Here is a 22,597-nt window from a genome sequence, read left to right on the forward strand (position 1 = left end):
CACTTTATGAGCAGCAAAGTATCTTATGACAGTTGAACTCTATTTACTCCTCGTATTTTTGCTTTTGTTGTCATATATATATTTCTGTTCTACATGTTCTAAATCCCACAAGACATTATTATTGTTGCTTTGAACAAACAACATTCTTTTCCATATATATGTATATAGGAAATATAAAACAAAGTAAAATATGTATATATACATAAGGGTGTATGTATGTATATGTACATGTATATATTTACACACACACACACACATCCTTTAAGTGTTCTACATTCTTTCTAGCAGTTCTGTACTATGTTGGATCATTTTCCTTCAGCCTAAAAATTTCCTTTGGTATTTCCTGAAGTCTTCTGGGGATTATCTTAGCTTTTATTTGTTTGGTTTAAAAAAATGTATTTCTGTTGGTTATAGAATTATAGGTTTTTATTTCAGCACTTTAAAGAGCTACTATCTTTGTTGAAAGACCAAGTGTCATTTTTTTTTTTTTTTTTTTTTTTTTTGAGACAGAGTCTTGCTCTGTCGCCCAGGCTGGAGTGCAGTGGCATGATCCCTGCTCACTGCAAGCTCTGCCTCCCGGGTTCATGCCATTCTCCTGCCTCAGCCTCCCAAGTAACTGGGACTACAGGCGCCTGCCACCATACCTGGCTAATTTTTTGTATTTTTTAGTAGAGAAGGGGTTTCACTGTATTAGCCAGGATGGTCTCAATCTCCTGACCTCGTGATCCACCCGCCTCAGCCTCCCAAAGTGCTGGGATTACAGGCGTGAGCCACCACGCCCGGCCCAAATGTCATTCTTGTTTTTGCACTTTTGATTTTCAGCAGTTTGGCTTTGATGCCCCAAGAATTGGTTTTTCTTTGTATTCCTTTGTGTTCACTGAGCTTCTTAACTCAGTAGATTAAGTCTTTTACCTGTTTTGGAGAATTCTTACCCGTTAACTCATAAATATTGTTTCTGCACTCTTGTCTCTTCTCCTAGGAATAAAGTTACACATATATTGGATTATATGTCTGTGCCCCGTGAGTCTCTTATGCTGGCATCTGTTCATTCTTTTTCTGTTCGGTAGTTTTCTGTAGACTTTTTGAATTTACAAATTAGTTTCACACAGTGTCTATTTGCTTCTACTACCATTCAATCAAATTTCAGATAATGTATTTTTTATTCTGAAATACTCGTTTCTTTTTTTAATAGATTGTAGTTTTCTGTTGAGATTTTCCATATTTTATCTACTTCCCTTTATCTTTTGGTCTGAATATATTAATAATCATTTTGAAATCTTTTTGTGCTAACTAGTAGCTAACTCCTGTGTAAATCAGTTTTTCTTGTCTATTTTTTCTCTCAATTTTTGGTCATTTTTTCCTGCTCCATATGTTACATAATGTTTTATGTGTTGAATATTGTAAATCAGAGGATAATAGAGATTGAGGATATTTGCACGTAGAGGGACTAGAAAAACAAGAGCAAGCCAATCCCAAAGCTAACAGAAGAAAATAAATAACCAAAATTAGAGCTGAACTGAATGAAACTGAGATGCGAAAATCCATGCAAAAGATTAATGAAATCAAAAATTGATTCTTCCAAAGAATAAACAAGATTGACAGACCACTAACTAAATTGTTAAAGAAAAAAGAAGACAAAATAAGTACAATCAGAAATGACAAAGGTGACACTATCACTGACTCCACAGAAATACACACATACACACATATGCACACTCAGAGACTATTATGAACACCCATTCACACAAAAACTAGGAAACCTAGAAGAAATGGATAAATTCCTAGAAATATACAACCTCCCAAGATTGAGCCAGGAAGAAATGGAAATCATGAACAGACCAATAATGAGTTCTGAAATTGAGTCACCATCAGCATAGTAAGTGAACAACCTACAGAATGGGACAAAATATTTGCAAACTGTGCATCCAACAAAGGTCTAATATCCAGAATCTGTAAGGGACTTAAACAGTTCAACAAGCAAAAAACAACCCTATTTTTAAAATGGGCAAAGGACATGAACAGACACTTCTCAAAAGAAGACATATTTGCGGCCAACAAATATATGAAAAAATGCTCCACATCACTAATCATTCAAGAAGTGCAAATCAAAACCACAATGAGATACCATCTCATGTTAATCAGAATGGCTACTTATAAAAAGTAAAAAAATAACAGATGTTGATGAGGTTGCAGAAGAAAGGGAAGGCTTGTGTAGTGTTAATGGGAGCATAACTTAGTTCAACCACTGGGGAAAACTGTGGAGATTCCTTAAAGAGCTTAAAACAGAACTACCATTCAACTCAACAGCCCCATTACTGGGTATATACCCAAAACAAAATAAATCATTCTGCTGAAAAAACACATATAATCAATTTTCATCATATTATTGCTATTCACAATAGCAAAGACATGAAATAAAAAAAAATAATTTTTGCTTTAAGCCTGACAGGTCTTTGGTTTTTCAACAATTAAATATTGTAAGAGCTTAGTTCAGGCTTTCAGATGTTTGAATTCAGCTCTTTAGACTCTTTACCCTCACAGCTGTAGAATATGGTAAATGTTGTAAGGAGGACACGAGTCAAGTATTTGTTGCAGTTACACTTTCTCAAGGGAAATTCATTTCATTAGTACTCTTGCAAATAATTTTACTGTTTTTCTCACTCAGCCCCTTTCTTGGGGTTGGCCATTCTGACTTTTGACTGAGTGTAGTGAGTCTTTAATTCCTTACCTTTAAAAGTTCTCTATCTCAAGCATTAGTTATTAAGCCACCTGCCTTAAGCAGGTACAACATTTGGCAAATGTTTTAAGGAGGAGAGCTGATGTGTGTTTGTCCCAGGCCTCTCCATCTAGTGGGACTTGATCTCTTATAGTGCCATGAGTATGAATGAGATTTCAGTCTATTAATCTGACTGAGCCCCCAGCCTCCCATACCACCCCAACACTCAGGAAATGTCTTGTGGGGGAAACCAGATGGATATCCTGCTAGATTCCATCATGTCACACCATCGTGACAGCCTTCATGTTCATCAAAAGCTCAGTGATTTCTCTTTGTCAGTAGATTATGTCTACCTACACCAAACCCTGGCCTAGAATCACCAAATTCCTCTCTCTAGCATGTTAATTGGTAATATTTCCTCATTGTTTCTATAGCTGTAAGACTTTTTTTTAAAAAATGTGATTTCATTTTGTTTGTTTGTTAAAGTAGGAGTGATGGTATATGGCTCCCTACCTCATTCTACCTGGAAATGGAAGACCCATTTAGATCACCCTTAACTTCTCTCTATATTAATAGTATTCTATATAAAGTTCTTGTATCTTTTATTATACTTTATTAGGTATTTGATATTTTTGGTACTATTTTTATGACATACTTTTTAGATTTTAATTTTATAACTTCTATGATAAAGAAAAATCTAATGGACTTTTAAAAATTTGATCTTGTATCTGGCAAATTTTCTAAAAAGTTGCATCCTAGTAAGTTACATGTAGATTCTTTTGGATTTTTCTGTGTACACAATTATATCAAATATGAAAAGTAGCCATTCTTTCTTATCCATACCTCTTCTTTTTTCCTGCCTTACTACTAATACCATTTAACACCTTACTAAAATATTGAATAGAAGTGGTAAGAGTTGGCATCCTTATTTTGTTCCTAATCTCACAGGCAATATTTTCAACATTCTACTAGTAAACACAATGATTGCTTTAGGGTTTTTTGTAGTTTCTCTTTGCTATGAGTTTTTGTCATGCATAATTACTGAGTTTTATTAAATGCTCTCTCTGCCTATATTGATATGGTCATGTGTGTTTCTCCTTTATTCTGTTGAGGTAGGTGGTTAATCACTTTTTTTTTTTTTAATGTTAACTCATCTTGTATTCCTGGGGTAAACTATCATGGTAGAGATTCAACTACACACAAATGTATGTGTGTGTAAAATGAGAGCAAGCACACAGCATACACACACACGTGCTGCATTTTGTTGTCTTAACATTTTGTTTAGGATTTTTGTATTTATGTTCATAAGGGGAATTGACATTTTTGTTTCTTTTATCATAACTGTCCTTTTCAATTAGTGAATGGTAGGCATATAGTATAGACTCGAAAGTTCTACTTTTGTGATATATTCTAGATGTTACTCTAATACAATACAGCATTATTCTCTTCTTTTTTTTTTTTGAGACGGAGTCTCGCTCTGTCGCCCAGGGTGGAGTGCAGTGGCCGGATCTCGGCTCACTGCAAGCTCCGCCTCCCGGGTTTACGCCATTCTCCTGCCTCAGCCTCCCGAGTAGCTGGGACTACAGGCGCCCGCCACCGCGCCCGGCTAGTTTTTTTTGTATTTTTTAGTAGAGACGGAGTTTCACCGTGTTAGCCAGGATGGTCTCGATCTCCTGACCTCGTGATCCGCCCGTCTCGGCCTCCCAAAGTGCTGGGATTACAGGCTTGAGCCACCGCGCCCGGCCTATTCTCTTCTTGAAACTTTATTTTCAAGTGATTTTTTGAAAGTTTTATTCTTTTTTTTTTTTTTTTTTTTTTTTTCTTATAGAGACAAGGTCTTGCTCTGTTACCCAGGCTCTGGAGTGCAGTGGTGCAGTCATGGCTCACTGCTGCCTCAAACTTTTGGTCTCAAGCAATCCTTCTGTCTCAGTCTCCTCAGTTGCTGGGACTATAGGCGCATGCCACTGTGCCTGTTTTTTTATATTTTGTAGAGATGGTCTTGCCACATTGCCCAGGGTGGTCACTTAACTCCTGGGCTCAAGTGATCCTCCTGCCTCAGCCTCCCAAAGTACTGGGATCACAGGTGTGAATCACTGTGCCAGGCCTTATTTTCAAGTAATTTTAGAGTTACAGAAAAGATACACATATAATAGAGTTCCTTATACCTCTCTCCTAGCTTCTCCTGTTTGTTAACATCTTTTTTTTTTTCATTTTATTTTTATTTTTATGTTTTTGGAGATAGTTTTGCTCTTGTCGCCCAAGCTGGAGTGCAATGGCACGATCTCGGCTCACTGAAACCCCTGCTCCCTGGGTTCAGGCGATTCTCCTGTCTCAGCCTCCCGAGTAGCTGGGATTACAGGCATGCACCACCACGCCCGGCTAATTTTTGTATTATTAGTAGAGACGGGGTTTCACCATGTTGGCCAGGCTTGACCTCAGGTGATCCACCCACCTCGGCCTCCCAAAATACTGGGATTACAGGCATGAGCTACTGCGCCCGACCTATTTTTTATTTTTAAACTTTTAGGTTCAGGGGATACATGTTCCAGTTTGTTCTATAGGTAAACTTGTGTCATGGGGATTTGTTTTACAGGTTATGTCACCACCCAGGTATAAGCCTAGTACCCAGTAGTTTGTTTTTTTTTTTCTGTTTCTCTCCCCCGTCCCTCCACCCTCAAGTAGGCCCTAGTGTCTGTTGTTCCCCTCTCTGTATCCATGGCTTCTCATCATTTAGCTCCCACTTATGAATGTGAGGGTGCAGTATTTGATTTTCTGTTCCTGCATTAGTTTGCTAAGGATAATGACCTCCAGCTCCATCCATATTCTTCAGAGGACATGATCTTGTTCTTTTATATGGCTGCATAGTATTCCATGGTATAAATGTACCACATTTTCTTTATCCAGTTTGTCATTTATGGGGCATTTAAGTTGATTCATGTCTTTGTTATTGTGAATGGTACTATAATGAACATTTGTGTGCATGTGTCTTTATGGTAGAATGATTTATATTTCTTTGGGTATGTACACAGCAATGGATTGCTGAGTCAAATGGTAGTTTTGTTTTTAGCTCTCTGAGGAATTGCCACATTGCCTTCTACAGTGGTTGAACTAATTTACATTCCCACAAACAGTGTACAGCCACTCCCTTTTCTCTGCAACCTTGACAGCATCTGTTATATTTTGAGTTTTTTATAACAGCCATTCTGATTGATGTGAAATGGTATCTCATTATGGTTTTGATTTGCATTTATGTAATCAGTGATATTGAGCTTTTTTCTTATGCATGGTAGCCACATATATTTCTTTTAAAAAATGTCTGTTCATATCCTTTGCCCACTAAGTTGCTTATAAATGCTGGATACTAGACCTTTATCAGATGCATAGTTTGCAAATATTTTCTTCCATTCTGTAGGTTGTCTGTTTACTCTGTTAATAATTTTTCTTTTGCTGTATAGAAGCTCTTACGTTTAATGAGATCCCATTTGTCAACTTTTGCTTTCGTTGCAATTGCTTTTGGTGTCTTCATCGTGAAATTGCCCATTCCTGTGTCTAGAATGGCATTGCCCAGGTTGCATATGTGGTATCCACATCATCATTGGTGATGTTAACTGATCACTTGGATAAGGCAGTGCTTGCTAGGTGTCTCCACCATGGAAATAAGTTACTATTTTTCCCTTCTTATACTCTATGTTTTGAAATCCAGTCACTCAGTTCAGTGCGTACACAAAGGAGGAGGGGAAGATTAAGCTTAACCTTCTTTGGTGGGAGGTATCCACATCTGTTATCTGGACTTCTTCTTAAGCAAAATTTGCTTCTTCTTTCCAATTATTTATGTATTCAGTTATTTACTTGCTCCACTCTGTTTTAATATTAATTCCCTATGATCTTAAGATATAACTACAACCTTGAAAACTCCTGGTTCTCCCAGAACTCCTTGACGGAATGCTCTGTTTCTTGTTTATGTTTGTACACTGTGTGTATTTAGCACAGTCCCCTAATTTATAGTGGACATCTAGTAATTTAAAAAAATGTATTTTCAATTCAGCTGAAAAATACCATTTCCTCAACTAAATTATATACTTTAACATTCTAAATTAAAAGTAGGTTTTAAGATAAAAGTAAATGTGTGATAACATTGTATCAAACAAAATAAAGGGTACTGCAGAAATTTTACCTTAATAACGTTTGACGTTAATGTGTCCACAAAATATTCCTATTGCTACTTAAATATTCCCTGAAACCACTTTTGGAAAGAGATTTCAGTTTCTAATAGGCCAAGGATATAACCTGCTGTATTCTTTCTCTTTTTTGGTTAGATTACCAGAGAAGATAAAGACTCCACTTTCTGCTTTCTCTGAAAAACTGTCATCTGATGCAGTCACTCAGATAACAACAGAAAGTCCAGAAAAGACCCTATTTTCATCTGAGATTTTTATTAATGCTGAAGATCGTGGACATGAAATTACAGAGCCTGGTAACCAGAAACTACGCAAAGCTCCTGTCAAGTTTGCCTCATCATCTTCAGTCCAGCAGGTTACTTTTTCTCGTGGCACAGATGGTAAGAGAATGTGATTTCATTTTAGATTGTTAGACCAGCTCTTTTGTGTAATTATGTTAGAAATTTGTAGTTGTGCCTTTCTAGTCAGAAAACCTAAGTTTAATTTAAGAATTAGGGTCCATATGATTATATCTGTCTTTTATTTGCATAGCTGTCAACAGAATATGATTTATTATATTTTTATCTTAATTTCTAGCAGAGTTAACATGTAGAACTCATGCCGTTTGTGGTTAAAACTTATTTTTGTCTCATATTTGCAATAAAAATACAAGTAGTTCATAACAACTTGAAAGTAATTGAGGTCTGCTTTTAAAAGGGCAGATAAATTATCTTGTATTATAGTAATGTTATTACTATATAGTGTGTATACAGAGTATGTATATACTAAATACTATAACAGATAGATGCATAAACATATGATAGTGCAAACACAATAGCATTTTATCTCTTGCTTATAAAGCAATCACCAGAGACCCAGGTTGACTTCTTGCTCTGTTATCTTTAAGATACATAACCCGAGGTTGTGTTAGATTTACCTTCATGGTCAGCTGGAAGGAACAGAAAGCATGGAGGAGCAAATATAAGAGGTGTTTACAGGCCAGGTCTGGAAGTAATCCAAATCACTTTCAGGAATGTAGTTTAGCTGTGTTTTCCAAAATGAAGAAGAAATGGATTTTGGTGAATAGGTAGCAGTCTCTGCCATAAGGTGAACATTTAGCAGTCTCTACCGTAAGGTGAACATTCATATGCTATAGTTTCAGTGATATTTTGATAGTACTTTTACCATATAAGATTTAGAGGGCCGAGCGCGGTGGCTCAAGCCTGTAATCCCAGCACTTTGGGAGGCCGAGACGGGCGGATCACGAGGTCAGGAGATCGAGACCATCCTGGCTAACACGGTGAAACCCCGTCCCTACTAAAAATACAAAAACTAGCCGGGCGAGGTGGCGGGCGCCTGTAGTCCCAGCTACTCGGGAGGCTGAGGCAGGAGAATGGCGTAAACCCGGGAGGCGGAGCTTGCAGTGAGCTGAGATCTGGCCACTGCACTCCAGTCCGGGCGACAGAGCGAGACTCCGCCTCAAAAAAAAAAAAAAAAAAAAAGATTTAGAATTAGAGCAAATTGTGTATTATTTTCTTTTTTGGGTAAGGAGCAGGAAAATTAACAATTAAGTTTCCATTCTTCCCCAAATGAAGATGGAAACTTTACTAATTTTTAAAATATTTACTATTTTGGACAAATCTACTGAAAGTACATTTTAAGTTTCTCTACTTACACAAAAAACTTGTCCATCTACACATATAGATAGAATATACCTAAATGTAAAGAAAAATGTTTGGTTCAGCATTTAAATTGCATTGAATTTAAGTAAGTGCATTTATATACTAAGATGGTTATAATTCTTGAACATTTTTCTTGTGAAATTAAAGCATACCAAAAATATATATATATAGTTTAATGAATCATCACAAAGAACACCTTTATGTGTTGGTTACCTGTTGTTACAGTGATACAATACAACAGACAACCTAAAAAATCTCCATGGTTTGTAACAGCAGACATTTGTTTTTCTTACTCACAGGCTTATGGGTCAATTGGACTTTGGCTGGGCTGGCTGTAAGCTGCAGAAATGGTTTGGGTCTGTTCCAGATACTTCTTTCTGAGACTCAGGCTAATGGGTCAATAACTATCCTAGAGTGTGGTGTTCTCATGGTGGTGGCAGAAACACAAGAGAAGAAACAGCTATAAAAGCAGTGTGCAGTAGCTCACACCTGTAATCCCAGCACTTTGGGAGGCTGAGGCAGGCAGATCACGAGGTCAGGAGATCAAGACCATCCTGGCTAACATGATGAAACCTCGTCTGTACTAAAAATACACACACACACACACACACACAATAGCCGGGCATTTTGGCGGGCGCCTGTAGTCCCAGCTACTCGGGAGGCTGAGGCATGAGAATGGCATGAACGCGGGAGGTGGAGCTTGCAGTGAGTCGAGATTGCGCCACTGCACTCCAGCCTGGGTGATAGAGAGAGACTCCGTCTCCAAAAAAAAAAAAAAAAGCATGTTTTAAACCTCTGCTGTCATCAGATGGATCAATTTATAGATGCTATGATTTATGGTTCATATAAACTTTTTATCAAAGAATTAATATTATTTGGTTTACTAATTACTATTTTCAACACTGTGGGTCAAAAGTAAAATTTTATGAGGTTTTTTTTTTTTTTTTTGGTACAAAACATTTTAAGGTACAAAGAATTGTATGTTAACTACATGACTGCTTACCCATTACTCTGAATTAACAAGTTCCTCTACCCCTTTCTAGTGCTTTTTTCCTTTCCCAGAAGCAGCCATTATCTGCTATGTATTCACTTCTTCCCCTAGACAGGCAGTCCAGTGTAACCTTAAGACTACTACACCCAAACAAAGTTTTTGAGGACTTCAAAAAACTTCAAAAAGTTCTTTATTTGTCTCAGATCCATCTCCATGTGATAGTCATTTCTGCTCTGGGTCCATTGTAATTTTGTCCAGTCGTTGCTGTTAATTTTCTCCAACCTGTGAGCTGCATGGCAGATTCAGCCATTGCTGTCAAGCTTAATATACACCGATGGAGAAAGAAAATTAATAAATCAGATTCTAACAATAACTACGGCAATGACCAAATATAATTGGAGGCTACAGCTTTTTTTTTTTTTTCTTTTTACCTGATAGAGTGGTACAAATATTCCTAAGTTGTCTCAGACTAAGGTTGAGGTCATTTTTTTTTTTTTTTTTTTTTTGAGACGAAGTCTCGCTCCATCTCCAGGCTGAAGTGCAGTGGCGTGATCTCGGCTCACTGCAGCCTGCACCTCCCAGGTTCAAGGATTCTCCTGCCTCAGCCTCCCAAGTAGCTGGGACTACAGGCGTGCACCACCATGCCCAGCTAATTTTTGTATTTTTAGTAGAGATGGAGTTTCACCATGTTGGCCAGGATGATCTCCATCTCTTGACCTCGTGATCCGCCCACCTCGGCCTCCCAAAGTACTGGAATTACAGGTATGAGCCACTGCGCCTGGCCAAGGTCATTTTTTATTAATTTCTTGACTGGACTTTCTTTAGAGGTCACTTTGCCATGCCCAGTGATAGAAATTAATACCTCTAGGTGTTAATCATACATCTTTTTAAAAGTAACCTTATTTCTTCTGGATAATTCAGGTCAATCATAGATTTAGTCAGCACTCTGTATGCTGCTCTGTGTTTTGCTTTAGTGATATAAAAAATGTTAAGTAGCTAGGTGGCTCCTGTCCCTGGTAGAATTGTCCCTTTCTTATTTCCAAGATCTTCCATCTAACAACACTTATAGTCACAAAGGTTGAAAGCAAAAACTTCTTAAAAAGCTTCTTTGTTCCCAAATGCACGCGTTCTATCTGGTACTCAGTATAGGCAAGTACCGTCTGTGGTTCAGAGCATATCCCATATGCCGTAAGAAAGCATTGTAGACTCAGAAAGTGGTGTTCCCCAGCTTATGCCATAACACTTTTCAGTAAATAGCTCACTCACTTTATTTATTTATATTTTAGGTTTAGCATAGTTGTGGTCCATACAGCATGGATAAGGACAGGAAATCCCTTTAGGCATCAACCTTTTGTCTCATTTCCTTTGCTTGGAAGTGAATTTCTTCCTTAGAAGCAGGCTACTAACAATATGGAATTCATTGCCAAAATAAGTTATCAGAGTGATAAAGTTGCCAAAGATGGTGACACAGTTCTAAATAATATAAAGATTATTGTTTCTGGCCAGGTGTGGTGGCTCACACCTGTAATCCCAGCACTTTGGGAGGCCAAGGATGGTGGATCACCTGAGGTCAGGAGTTCGAGACCAGCCTAGCTAACATGGTGAAACCTCATCTCTACTGAAAATACAAAAATTAGCCGGGCATGGTGGCACATGCCTGTAATCCCAGCTACTCGGGAGGCTGAGGCAGGATAATTGCTTAAACCTGGGAGGCAGAGGTTGCCGTAAGCAGGGATCGTGCCAATGCACTCCAGCCTGGGCGACAGAGGGAGACTTCCTCTCCCCCCGCCTCTCCCCCCCACCAAAAAAGAGTATTGTTTCCAGAGAAGGACAGCTAATTCTACTCCAGGACAATCAGAATCAGTCTAGAGGGATTTGGGTTTTATTAACTAGAGACGAGTGACTAGGAGTCCATCAAGAAATGGTGACAGGATATAAGAGAAAACCGTGGTCTCTAAAAATAAGGAGAAATGGAAGGAACTGAAGGTTTTTAGCCATGAGAAATGGTAGCTGTATTCAAAATTCATAATCATATGAGCAATACAACCCTATGAAATGCTTAGAAATAACCTAAACAAAAATTTTAAATGACCTAATGCAGGAAACATTAATCCTTTTGTAGAGATAGAAAATAATAATTGACTAAATTAAAAGAAAGGTATGATTCTAGGATGGAAGGGTGAATATTGTAAGTTATCATTTATTCCCACATACTCATATTCCCACATAGAGTACAAATTTTAGATTTATACTCTAAAGTAATTCTGCACAAAGTTCTAATGGAACTGTTCTTTTGAACTGCTTGATTTATCTTTACAAATTTATTTTTATTTTTAGTTCTTCTGGGTACATAGTAGACATAGATATTTATGAGGTACATGAGCTATTTTGATATAGGCATATAATGTATAATAATCCCATCAAGGTAAATGGGATATCCATCACCTCAAGCATTTATCCATTCTTTGTGTTAACAAACAGTCCAGTGACATTATTTTTGTTATGTTATGTTATGTTATGTTATGTTATGTTATTTTGAGATGGAGTCTTGCTTTGTCACCCAGGCTGGAGTACAGTGGGATGATCTCAGCTCACTGCAACCTCTGCCTCCTTGGTTCAAGCAATTCTCCTGCCTCAGACTCCTGAGTAGCTGGGATTACAGGTGCCCGCCACCATGCCCGGCTAAATTTTGTATTTTTAGTAGAGACGGGATTTCACCATGTTGACCAGGCTGGTCTCGAACTCCTGACCTCAAGTGATCTGCCTGCCTTGGCCTCCCGAAGTGCTGGATTACAGATATGAGCCACCACGCCTAGCTATCTTTTGGTTATTTTAAAATGTACAATGAATTATTGACTGTAGACCCTGTTATGCTATCAAATACTATGTCTTACTGATTATCTAACTATATTTTTATACCCATTAACAATCCTCACTTCCCCCACACCACTCACTACCCTTCCCAGCCTCTGGTAGCCATTTTTCTCTCTATGTTTGTCCATGAATTCAGTTGTTTTAATTTTTAGATCCCACAAATAAGTGAGAACATGTGAAGCTTCCGTTTCTGTGCCTGGCTTATTTCACTTTATATAATGACCTCCAGTTTCATCCATGTTGCTGCAAATGACAGGCTCTCATTATTTTTTATGACTGAATAGTATTCCATTGTGTATATGTACTGCCTTTGTGTGTATGTACTACATTGTGTATATGTAATAGGTTAATTTATCCATTAATCTATTGATGGACACTTAGGTTGCTTCTAAATTTTAGCTATTGTGGACAGTGCTGCAATAAACATGGGGTGCAGATTTATCTCTTTGACGAACTGATTTACTTACTTTGGTTATATACCTAGCAGTGGGATTGCTGGATCATATGTTAGCTCTAATTGTAGTTTTTTGAGGAATCTCCAAACTAACTGTTCTCTGTAGTGGTTGTACTAATTTACATTCCCAGCAATAGTGTACGAGAATTCCCTTTTCTCCACATTCTTGCCAACATTTGTTGTATATCTTTTGAATAAAACCATTTTAACTGGGGTGAGATGGTATCTCATTGTAGTTTTGCTTTGCAGTTCTCTGGTGATCACTGATGTTGAGCACCTTTTCATATGCCTGTTTGCCGTTTATGTGTCTTGTTTTGAGAAATGTTTGTTCAGATCTTTTGCTCGTTGTTAAATCGGATTATTAGATTTTTTTCCTATAGAGTTGTTTCAGTTCTTTTTACATTATAGCTACTAATTCCTTGTCAGATGGATAGTTTGCAAATATTTCCTCCTATTCTGTGGTTTGTCTCTTCACTGTTGTTTCCTTTGCTATGTGGAAGCTTTTTAACTTGATGTGATCCCATTTGTCTGTTTTTGCTTTGGTAACCCCTGCATGTGGGATATAACTCAATAAATCTTTGTTAATCTTTAATGTCCTAGAGAGTTTTCCCAATGTTTTCTTCTAGTAGTTTCATAGCTTGAGGTCTTAGATTTAAGTCTTTAATCCATTTTGATTTGATTTTGTATATGATGAAATACAGAGGTTTAGCTTTATTCTTTTTGTTAAATTTATCTTATCGGATTCTGAGTTCTTTCTCTGTGTTATCTTGAATTTCTTTGAGTTTCCTCAAAGCAGATTTTTTTTTTTTTTTTTTTGAGATGGACTGTTGCTCCTTCGCCAAGGATGGAGTACAGTGGTGCATTCTCGGCTCACTGCAGCCTCTGTCCCCTGGGTTCAAGCAGTTCTCCTGCCTCACCCTTCCGAGGAGCTGGGACTACAGGGGTGCACCACCACACTCGGCTAATTTTTGTATTTTTAGTAGAGACGGGGTTTCACCATGTTGTCCAGGCTGGTCTCGAACTCCTGACCTCAGGTGATCTGCCTGCCTCGGCCTCCCAAAGTTGTGGAATTACAGGCATGAGCCACTGCACCCAGCCAAAACAGATATTTTGAATTCTTTGTCTGAAAGTTTCCACATCTCTGTTTTTCCAGGATTGGTTTTTAGTGTCATATTTAGTTCATTTGGTGAGGTCATGTTTTCGTAGATGGTCGAGAAGCTTGTGGATGTTTGTTGGTGTCTGAGCATTGAAGAATTAGGTATTTATTGCAGTCGTCACAGTCTGACTTTGTTTATACCCATCCTTCTCGGGAATGCTTTCAAGGAATTCAAAGGGAGTTGGGTGTTATGGTCTGAGTTTTTGGTCACTGTGGCCATATCTCCATTAGGGGGCACTTCAAGCCTGGTAACACTGTGGCTCTTGCAGACTTGTAGAGGTACCACTTTGGAGGTTGTATTAGTCCATTTTCAAACTGCTATAAGTATGCTACCTAAGACTGGTTAATTTATAAAGAAAGGGGGTTTAATTGACTCAGTTCTGCATGGCTGGGGAGGCCTCAGGAAACTTAACAATCATGGCAGAAGGTGAAGGGAAAGCAAGGCACATCTTACATGGTGGCAGGAGAGAGAGAGGAAGCTCGGGGATAACTGCCACATTAAAACCATCAAGATCTCATGAGTGCTCCCTCACTGTCACAAGAACAACATGAGAGAAACTGCCCCCATGATCCAATGACATCCCACCAGGTCCCTCCCTCAACATGTGGGGATTACAATTTGAGATGAGATTTGACTAGGGACACAGAGCCAAACCACATTATTCCACGCCGGCCCCTCCCAAATCTCATGTCCTTTTCACATTTAAAAACCAATCATGCCTTCCCAATAGTCCCCCAGAGTCAACTCATTCTAGCATTAACCCAAAAGTCCAAGTCCAAAGTCTCATCTGAGACAAGACAGGTAGGTCCCTTCTGCCTGTGAACCTGTAAAATAAAAAACAAGTTAGTTAGTTCCAAGATACAGTGGGGGTACGGGCATTGGATACATGTTCCCATTCCAAATGGGAGAAGTTGGCTAAAACAAAGGGGTTACAGGCCCCATGCAAGTTTGAAACCTGGCTGGGCAGTCATTAAATCTTAAAGCTCCAAAATTTCCGTTGACTCCATGTCATACATCCAGGGCATGCTGATGCAAGGGGTTGGCTCCCACGGCCTTGGGCAGCTCCACTCCTGAGGTTTTGCAGGGTACAGCTCCCACAGCTACTGTCATGAGCTAGTGTTTAGTGCCTGCAGCTTTTCAGTGCAAGCTGTTGGTGGATTCTGAGCTCTAGAGGATGATGGCCCTCTTCTCACAGCTCCACTAGGCTGTACCCAAGTAGGGACTGTTAATGGGGCTCCAACCCATGTTACCAGTCTGCATTGCCCTAGTAGAGATTCTCCGTGAGGCCTCTGCCCCTGCAGCAGACTTCTTCCTGGACATCCAGGCATTCATACATCCTCTGAAATCTAGGTGGAGGCTCCCAAAGCTCAACTCTTATCTTCTGTGCACCTGTAGGCCCAACACCATATGAAACTGCCAAAGCTTGGGGCTTGCACCCTCTAAAGCAATGTCCTGAACTGTTGTCCTTTTAGCCACAGATGGAGCTGGAGCAGCTGGGACACAGGGCACCAAGTCCCAAGGCTGCACAGAGCAGCTGGGCCCTGGCCCTGGCCCACAATACCATTTTTCCCTCCTAGGCCTCCAGGCCTGGGATGGAAGGGACTCCCATTAAGATCTCTGACATGCCCTGGAGACATTTTCCCCATTGTCTTGGCTACTAACATTTGGCTCCTCGTTACTTATGCAAATTTCTGCAGCCAGCTTGAATTCCTTGAATGGGTTTTTCTTTTCTACTGCGTAGTCAGGCTGCAAATTTTCCAAACTTTTATACTCTGCTTCCCTTTTAAACATAAGTTCCAATTTCAAACCCTCTCTTTGTGAAAGTACATAACTGAATGCTTTCAGAATAAGCCAGGTCACCTCTTGAATGCTTTACTGTTCAGAAATTTCTCCCGCCAGATACCCTAAATCATCTCTTTCAAGTTCAGAGTTCCATAGATCTCCAGGATAGGGGCAAAATGCTGCCAGTCTCTTTGCTAATGCATAGCAAAAGTGACCTTTATGCCATTTCCCAACAAGTTTCTCATCTCCATCTGAGACGACCTCAACCTGGACTTCATTGTCCATGTCACTGTCAGTATTTTGGTCAGTCATTCAGTAAGCCTCTAGGATGTTCCATACTTTCCTACATCTTCCTGTCTTCCTCTAAGCCCTCCAAACTGTTCCAATCTCTGCCTGTTACCTGGTTCCCAAGTTGCTTCCATATATTCAGGTTATCTTTATAGCAGTGCCCCACTTCTGGCACCAGTTCTTTGTATTCATTTTCACACTGCTTTAAAGATACTACCTGAGACTGGGTAATTTACAAGTAAAAGAGGTTAAATTGACTCACAGTTCCACATGGCTGGGGAGGCCTCAGGAAACCTAACAGTCATGGCGGAAGGTGAAGGGGGAGCAAGAAACATCTTACATGGCAGCAGGAGAAAAAACTCAGGGGAAACTGCCACTTTTAAACCATCAACATCTTATGAGAACTCTCTCACTATCATGAGAACGATGTGGGGGAACCACACCCATAATCTGATCACCTCCCACCAGGTCTCTGCCTCAACATATGGGGATTACAATTTGAGATGAGATTTGGTTGCGTACTCAGAGCCAAACCATATCAGAAGTTTTTAATAAGATCCAGAATAATTCTCTGGATTACCAGGTAGAGACTCTTGTTCTCTTCCTTTACTTTCTCCCAAAGGAATGGAGTCTCTCTCTCTGTGCTGAGCTGCTTGGAGCTGATGTGACACAGCTACCCCTGTGGCCACCACCAGTGGGACTGTTCTAGGTCAGACCTGAAGCCAGCAAACACTGGGTCTCGCCTGAGGTCTACAGGAACCACTTCCTGGATACTGCCTATGTTTGTTCAAGGCCTTGGGACTCTGCAATCAGCAGGTGGCAAAGCCAGGCAGTGTTGTGTGCTTTCCTTCAGGGTGGCGATTTCCCCCTGGCCCTAGGCAGGTCCAGAATTGCTGTCTGGGAGCCATGACCTGAAGTCAGAAACCTTAGTGCTTTATTCTGCTGTGGCTGAACTGACATCTATGCCACAAGACAAAAAGTTCTTCGCCTTCTTTCCTCTTTTTTCCACAAACAGAGGAGTCACTCCCCGTGGCCACCACTGCCCCAGGCTTGTGATGAGTACTGGCTGCCTACCACTGATATTCATTTAAGGCCCAAGGGCTCTTTTGTCAGCTTGGGTGAATGCTTCTAGGCCTAGGACTCTCCCCTCAGGGCTATGGGCTCCCTTCTGGCCCAGGGCAGGTCCAGAAATGACATCCACAAGCCAACACCTGGAATCAGGAACTCCTGGAGCTTACTTTGTACTCTACTCCTCTGTGGCTGAGCTGGCACCTAAGCTGCAAAACAAAGTCCTATTTAATCTTCCCTCTCCTTTTCTCAAGCAAAGAGAGTCTCTCCTTATAGCCACCATAGCTGGGAAATTGCTGGGTCACACCTGAGGCCAGCACATCTCTGAGTCTCACCCAGGTGATACTGCCTGGCTACCACTGCTGACTATTCAGGACCGAGGTATTCTTTAGTCAGCAAGTGATGAATCCTGCCAAGACTGGGTCCTTCAAGGCAGCAGGTTCCTTTCTGGCCCAGGGTGTGTCTAGAAATGTTGTCCAGGAGCTAAGTCATGGAATGGAGGCCTCAGGACTCTGCCTGGCATCTCTATCATACTGTGGCTGAGCTGGTATCCAGGTTGCAAGACAAAGGCCTGTTTAATCTTCCATCTTCCCAAGTGAAAGGAAGGAGCCTCTCCTGGAGCTGCAAGCTGTGCTGTCTGGGTTTGGGTATGGAGTGGCACAAGTGTTTCCCTTGGCCATTTTGGCTGGTGTCTTACTAGGTTGCATACCCCCAAGTCAGCTGGTTCTGATTCCAGCACACCACCAAGACTTTCCTGGGAATTGCGTTTCTTATTACTTTAGGCTATGGTATAACTATTTTATCACAGAAACCCTAAATTACAGGTAAGTAGTCTAGAGCAGATAGCTGAGTTGCATGTCTAGTGGCTCTGGCATCCTTTCATCTCTGGAAGTGTGACTTCCATTTCTGGGTCTAGAGTAACTGCTACTGCTATCATGATCTGCAGTATCTAGGAAGTGGGGGGTTTTAATGGGATAACTTTACGGGAATGCCTGGAAGTTGCACACATTCTCGCACTCTTCCCATGGACTGATCAAAGTTACCCACACGTTCACACATGGCTGTGAGGGAGATTGGAAGTATATATAGATGTGTAGATGTAAGGAGGGAGGAAAGTTGGACACGAGGGCATATTTGACAGTTTCTACCAATCATGAAAGAAAAACTATTATATAGAAAAAAAAAGTCCGTAATAGTAAGATGAGGGCATATTTTTAAAATGAGATTCCTTTTACCCCTATTAGCAATTAATCATTTCTTAATGACTCTACATGTGCTGTTGGAGGAAGAGTAAATTGTCACAGACATATTAATAAGCAATTTAGCAGTCAGTACTTATTTAAAAACTTCGTGAAGGGTGTAATTTTTCACTTTGTAAAAAGAATTTACCTCAGATGGGTGATGGGGAAGAATAAATATAAACGGGAAAATCTTTATTCACAGAATTCTTTATAATTGAACATTTTAACACAACCTGCATTTTCAACATTAGGCTAAGAGTTCACTATATTTAATCTGTGGTATAACCATACAAATGTGAAGAATAGGAAGTAAAATGAATATTTTTATTTTAAGTAGAAAATAGAAAAGCTGAATTTCAAATTATGCATACTATATGCAGACAACTTTGTAAACAAAAAACAGGAAAAGATGGGTAAGATATACATTAAAATGTTAATAATAATTATCCTTGAGTGGTAGCACTTTGTAATTTTTACTTTTATGTATTTTCTTAATATTGAAAATTCATACTCTTGCAGTGGAAACTATGTTTTGAAGCCCTGTCACACAGATGAGAATTAGACTTATTGTCTGTGACTCTGGAAGCAAAATAAGACCAGTATAAGGGCTTGATTATGACCAGGTTACGGTTCAATGTAAGATAAGATGTTTTTTAGTTAGAGTCATTTATATATGGAATGGATTGCTAAAAAGTCATCTCAATGAAACCTATCCCTACTATCCTACTTCAACTGTTTCCCCTACATTTAAACCTCAGTTTCTCCTGTACTCCTAATTACCCTCAGCATTTCTATATTTTCTCTGTATCACTTATAATTTATTAAAATGCTAGATAATTTACTCATTTAGTATGTTAATTATTTACTGTATATTTTCCTCCTCTAGAATTCTCATTCTTCTTGAAGGCAGAGATACATTTCTCTTTGTTCACTCATAAATTCCAAAAGTCATGAACACTGCCTGAAACATAGAAAGCATTCCAGATTTGTTCAGTGAATTAATAAATGTTTTTCGTATTAATTGTTCTGATTTTTACCTCCTTAGGTCAGCCTTTATTATTGCCATATAAGCCTTCTGGTAGTACGAAGATGTATTATGTTCCACAATTAAGACAAATTCCTCCATCTCCGGATTCCAAATCAGATACCACCATTGAAAGCTCCCATTCAGGTATTATGCAGAAATTATTCAAAGTTTTATTATTTGAAATTTTATTTGTGTATTGGCTAGTTGATTCTGTAGTAACAAAATCGAGTGCTCTTTAATTTTTCTGTGAAATATGAAACTTTTCATACATTGATCTCTGGTTCAGATAGATGAGTTATTTGATCAGATATATTATATACACATAAGCATTTATAAATATTTGATGAAGGAAATTGTATGGATCATTATTTGGGTTAGTGGGCTCCATCTAGGACAAAGTTTCTAAGCTTTCTTGGTTCACAGTACCCTTAGTGTTTCATTGATTTATTTTCTCCACTTTATGTATAATCAATTATTTTTTTCAAATAGCAACTAAGGAATTAGGACATAAATACTAATTGTTTTGATCTAACAACTAATTTAACAAATTTATTATTTATTTTTGGTTTTGGTTTTTGAAAAAAGAATTTGTTCATAAATAACCACGATTACTTAACTAATGACATATGTGTAGCTGTTGGACACTATGCAGCTTCTCAAACCATGAGATGAGGTTGGACCCTCTCTTATTTTCTGCTTTTTATTACAGCAGCTGCCAAAAATCCAGCTTTTGCCAAGGCACAACAGCATTGAAAGGAACATAACACTATCTGATGTTGACACTTTGACCTTGAGCTAGTAGTTTATCACTGTCCTTTCCCTAGAATTTTAAAATATCCTGCAGCATCTCTGTGAATCCACTACAGAGGAGCTGCAGAGTTAGGAAATGAATAGTACCCTGTGGAGGCACTAGGTAAATATTTCTTATAGGAGATTTTAAGTTAAGGGTGCAGAGTTGGTGTGGTGTAGCATTTTGATTGGTGGGACAGTGTTTTGAGTTGTCCACAGGAGATGACTTGATTCACTTTAGACAAATTGCTTTTTCCATGATTATCTATAAATATCAATATATGTGTAGAAATTACAAAGAAAGGAGAAGTTGTTCCTGGTCTTAGGCAAATATTTTTGTTACTTTTATCTGAAAGAGAACCAAACTAGCTTCTGATAGTAACTGCATTAAAGCCTCTGATATAACCTTGCCTAATTTCCCACAATGATAGCATTGAAAAAAAAAAAAACCACAAAAATACTCACCAAAAGTTAAGATTAATTGTTAAGTTTATAGCCATAAATGAAATGTTTACTCCTTGCAAGGCTATGGTTTTAAAAACACTGTTAATGGCTACCAGAAAGAAAACAAGTTCACTTAATTAATTGTAGGTAGGAAAATCTTCTATCCCACTTACTTATAGTTCAGAAGACAGAATGTCTGTAAACAGTAGAAACCTGGTCAGATGTGCCAGTACTTTCTGAGGCCTCCTGTGTCCTGCTATCCATAGACATCACTAACACTTCCATCTGGTTGGAGAGATTAACTTAAAGATTGAATAGTGTAGGTGATGGGAGAAGAAAATGACTCAGGACTGGCACACCGTATCCTGAGAAATACAGTTTCTGTAATAAAGTACTGTATGCATCAGTACGACAAAAAGAGATCTAGTTGCCATACACACTTGAGATTGTGTTTTCTTTTTTTTTTTTTTTTCTTTTTTTCTTTTTTTATGAGACGGAGTCTCGCTCTGTCACCCAGGCTGGAGTGCAGTGGCCAGATCTCGGCTCACTGCAAGCTCCGCGTCCCGGGTTTACGCCATTCTCCTGCCTCAGCCTCCCGAGTAGCTGGGACTACAGGCACCCGCCACCTCGCCCGGCTAGTTTTTTTTGTTTCTAGTAGAGACGGGGTTTCACTGGGTTAGCCAGGATGGTCTCGATCTCCTGAACTCATGATCCGCCCGTCTTGGCCTCCCAAAGTGCTGGGATTACAGGTGTGAGCCACCGCGCCCGGCCGAGATTGTTTTTTCATGTTCTTCATCTATTCTGAGAGTGAGGAAGTTGGAAATAGAAAACAATCCTTTTTTAGACCAGTAGACCTACACTGGATGAAAGCCTAGGAATTGTTCTAATTCCTGGCCATTTTCTATGAATATGTTGTGCATCTATAGATATGAGAGGAGCCAATAAGAGTTTGGGGCCAGGAGCAAGACGTACATCATTGTTAGAAAATATTTGGGCCAAGTAATTGTTCTTCAGTTGAGAATAAGTAGATAATAGAACTCATAAGATCCAAACAACAAGGACGACAAAAATCAAGGGCAAAGGAAGTAGCCATCCAAAGAAAGAGATAAATGTCTGCAAATAAACCAGTCTTAATGGCAACCCAGGGAGTATTTATTCAAGAAAAATGGCCAAATCCCACTTAAGAACAGTAAGTATTGGCATTTTAACTTGCCCTAGTCCCATTCCCAGTATCAGCTCAGTGATAGACTTAAGAAATATAGCTTTCTTTTCCAAGACCAGAGGATGCAAAATGGGGCTGGGCTCTTTTAAAACTTTTTTCCCACAGAATTGTTAAAATTTGATGTGTCTAGTGGTTCCATGGAAGATTCCTCTCAAAAGGCTTATCTTTACTTGACCTGACTGGGAGCCATCCAGTGCTAAAGGCCTCTGGTGAAAGGGAGGGAAAGATGTTTATCAAAAACATTTACAGACAAGTATTTTAATATCATAGTGGCTGAGGTGAGGACTAACAGTTGAGGTAAACAGTAAACTAACTGAAAAGCTTAAAAGGAAAACTTGAGGATAAGATGTTGATACATTCTTTGAAAGGCTCTGACATATTCCTAAGACTCTGCGAGACCCCATACATGCATAGGCCTGTGTATGCTTGGAAAAGACCCAAGGCACTAGGTCTTATCTCTGGCTGACCTTGAGGGTCTGTACAAGAAGAAAAGGGAAGGCTAAGGTAGAGTTGGCAGCTGCCTAGGTTAGTGTTGAAGGTACATCCCAACATATGCGTGGAGCCATTTGATAAAGGCTGGGAGATTTATTGGTTCTGGGCATTTAAGGAAATTTCTGTTCAGGCATTAGCTGACCACTAAACTAATTGAGTAGTAACTTCAGTGGCCATATATAACAAAGAATATAGACTTTACAGAATTAGTTT

At 39.2% G+C, this 22,597-nt stretch overlaps 1 protein-coding gene across 8 annotated transcripts in view; it reads left to right on the forward strand.

The window, feature by feature from the left end:
- The window catches only part of ALMS1 (ALMS1 centrosome and basal body associated protein), a 234,137-nt gene that overhangs the window by 130,109 nt on the left and 81,431 nt on the right, over positions 1-22,597 (forward strand). For all 8 annotated transcript variants that reach the window (XM_033175100.1, XM_033175107.1, XM_033175106.1 and 5 more), the window contains 2 exons: positions 7,033-7,274; positions 19,456-19,581. In XM_033175100.1, coding sequence (XP_033030991.1) covers positions 7,033-7,274; positions 19,456-19,581 — 368 coding nt within the window. The remainder of the gene's footprint in view (positions 1-7,032; positions 7,275-19,455; positions 19,582-22,597) is intronic.

This window comes from Trachypithecus francoisi, unplaced genomic scaffold, assembly GCF_009764315.1.
Source record: "Trachypithecus francoisi isolate TF-2019V2 unplaced genomic scaffold, Tfra_2.0 Lachesis_group17, whole genome shotgun sequence".
NCBI lineage: Eukaryota > Metazoa > Chordata > Mammalia > Primates > Cercopithecidae > Trachypithecus > Trachypithecus francoisi.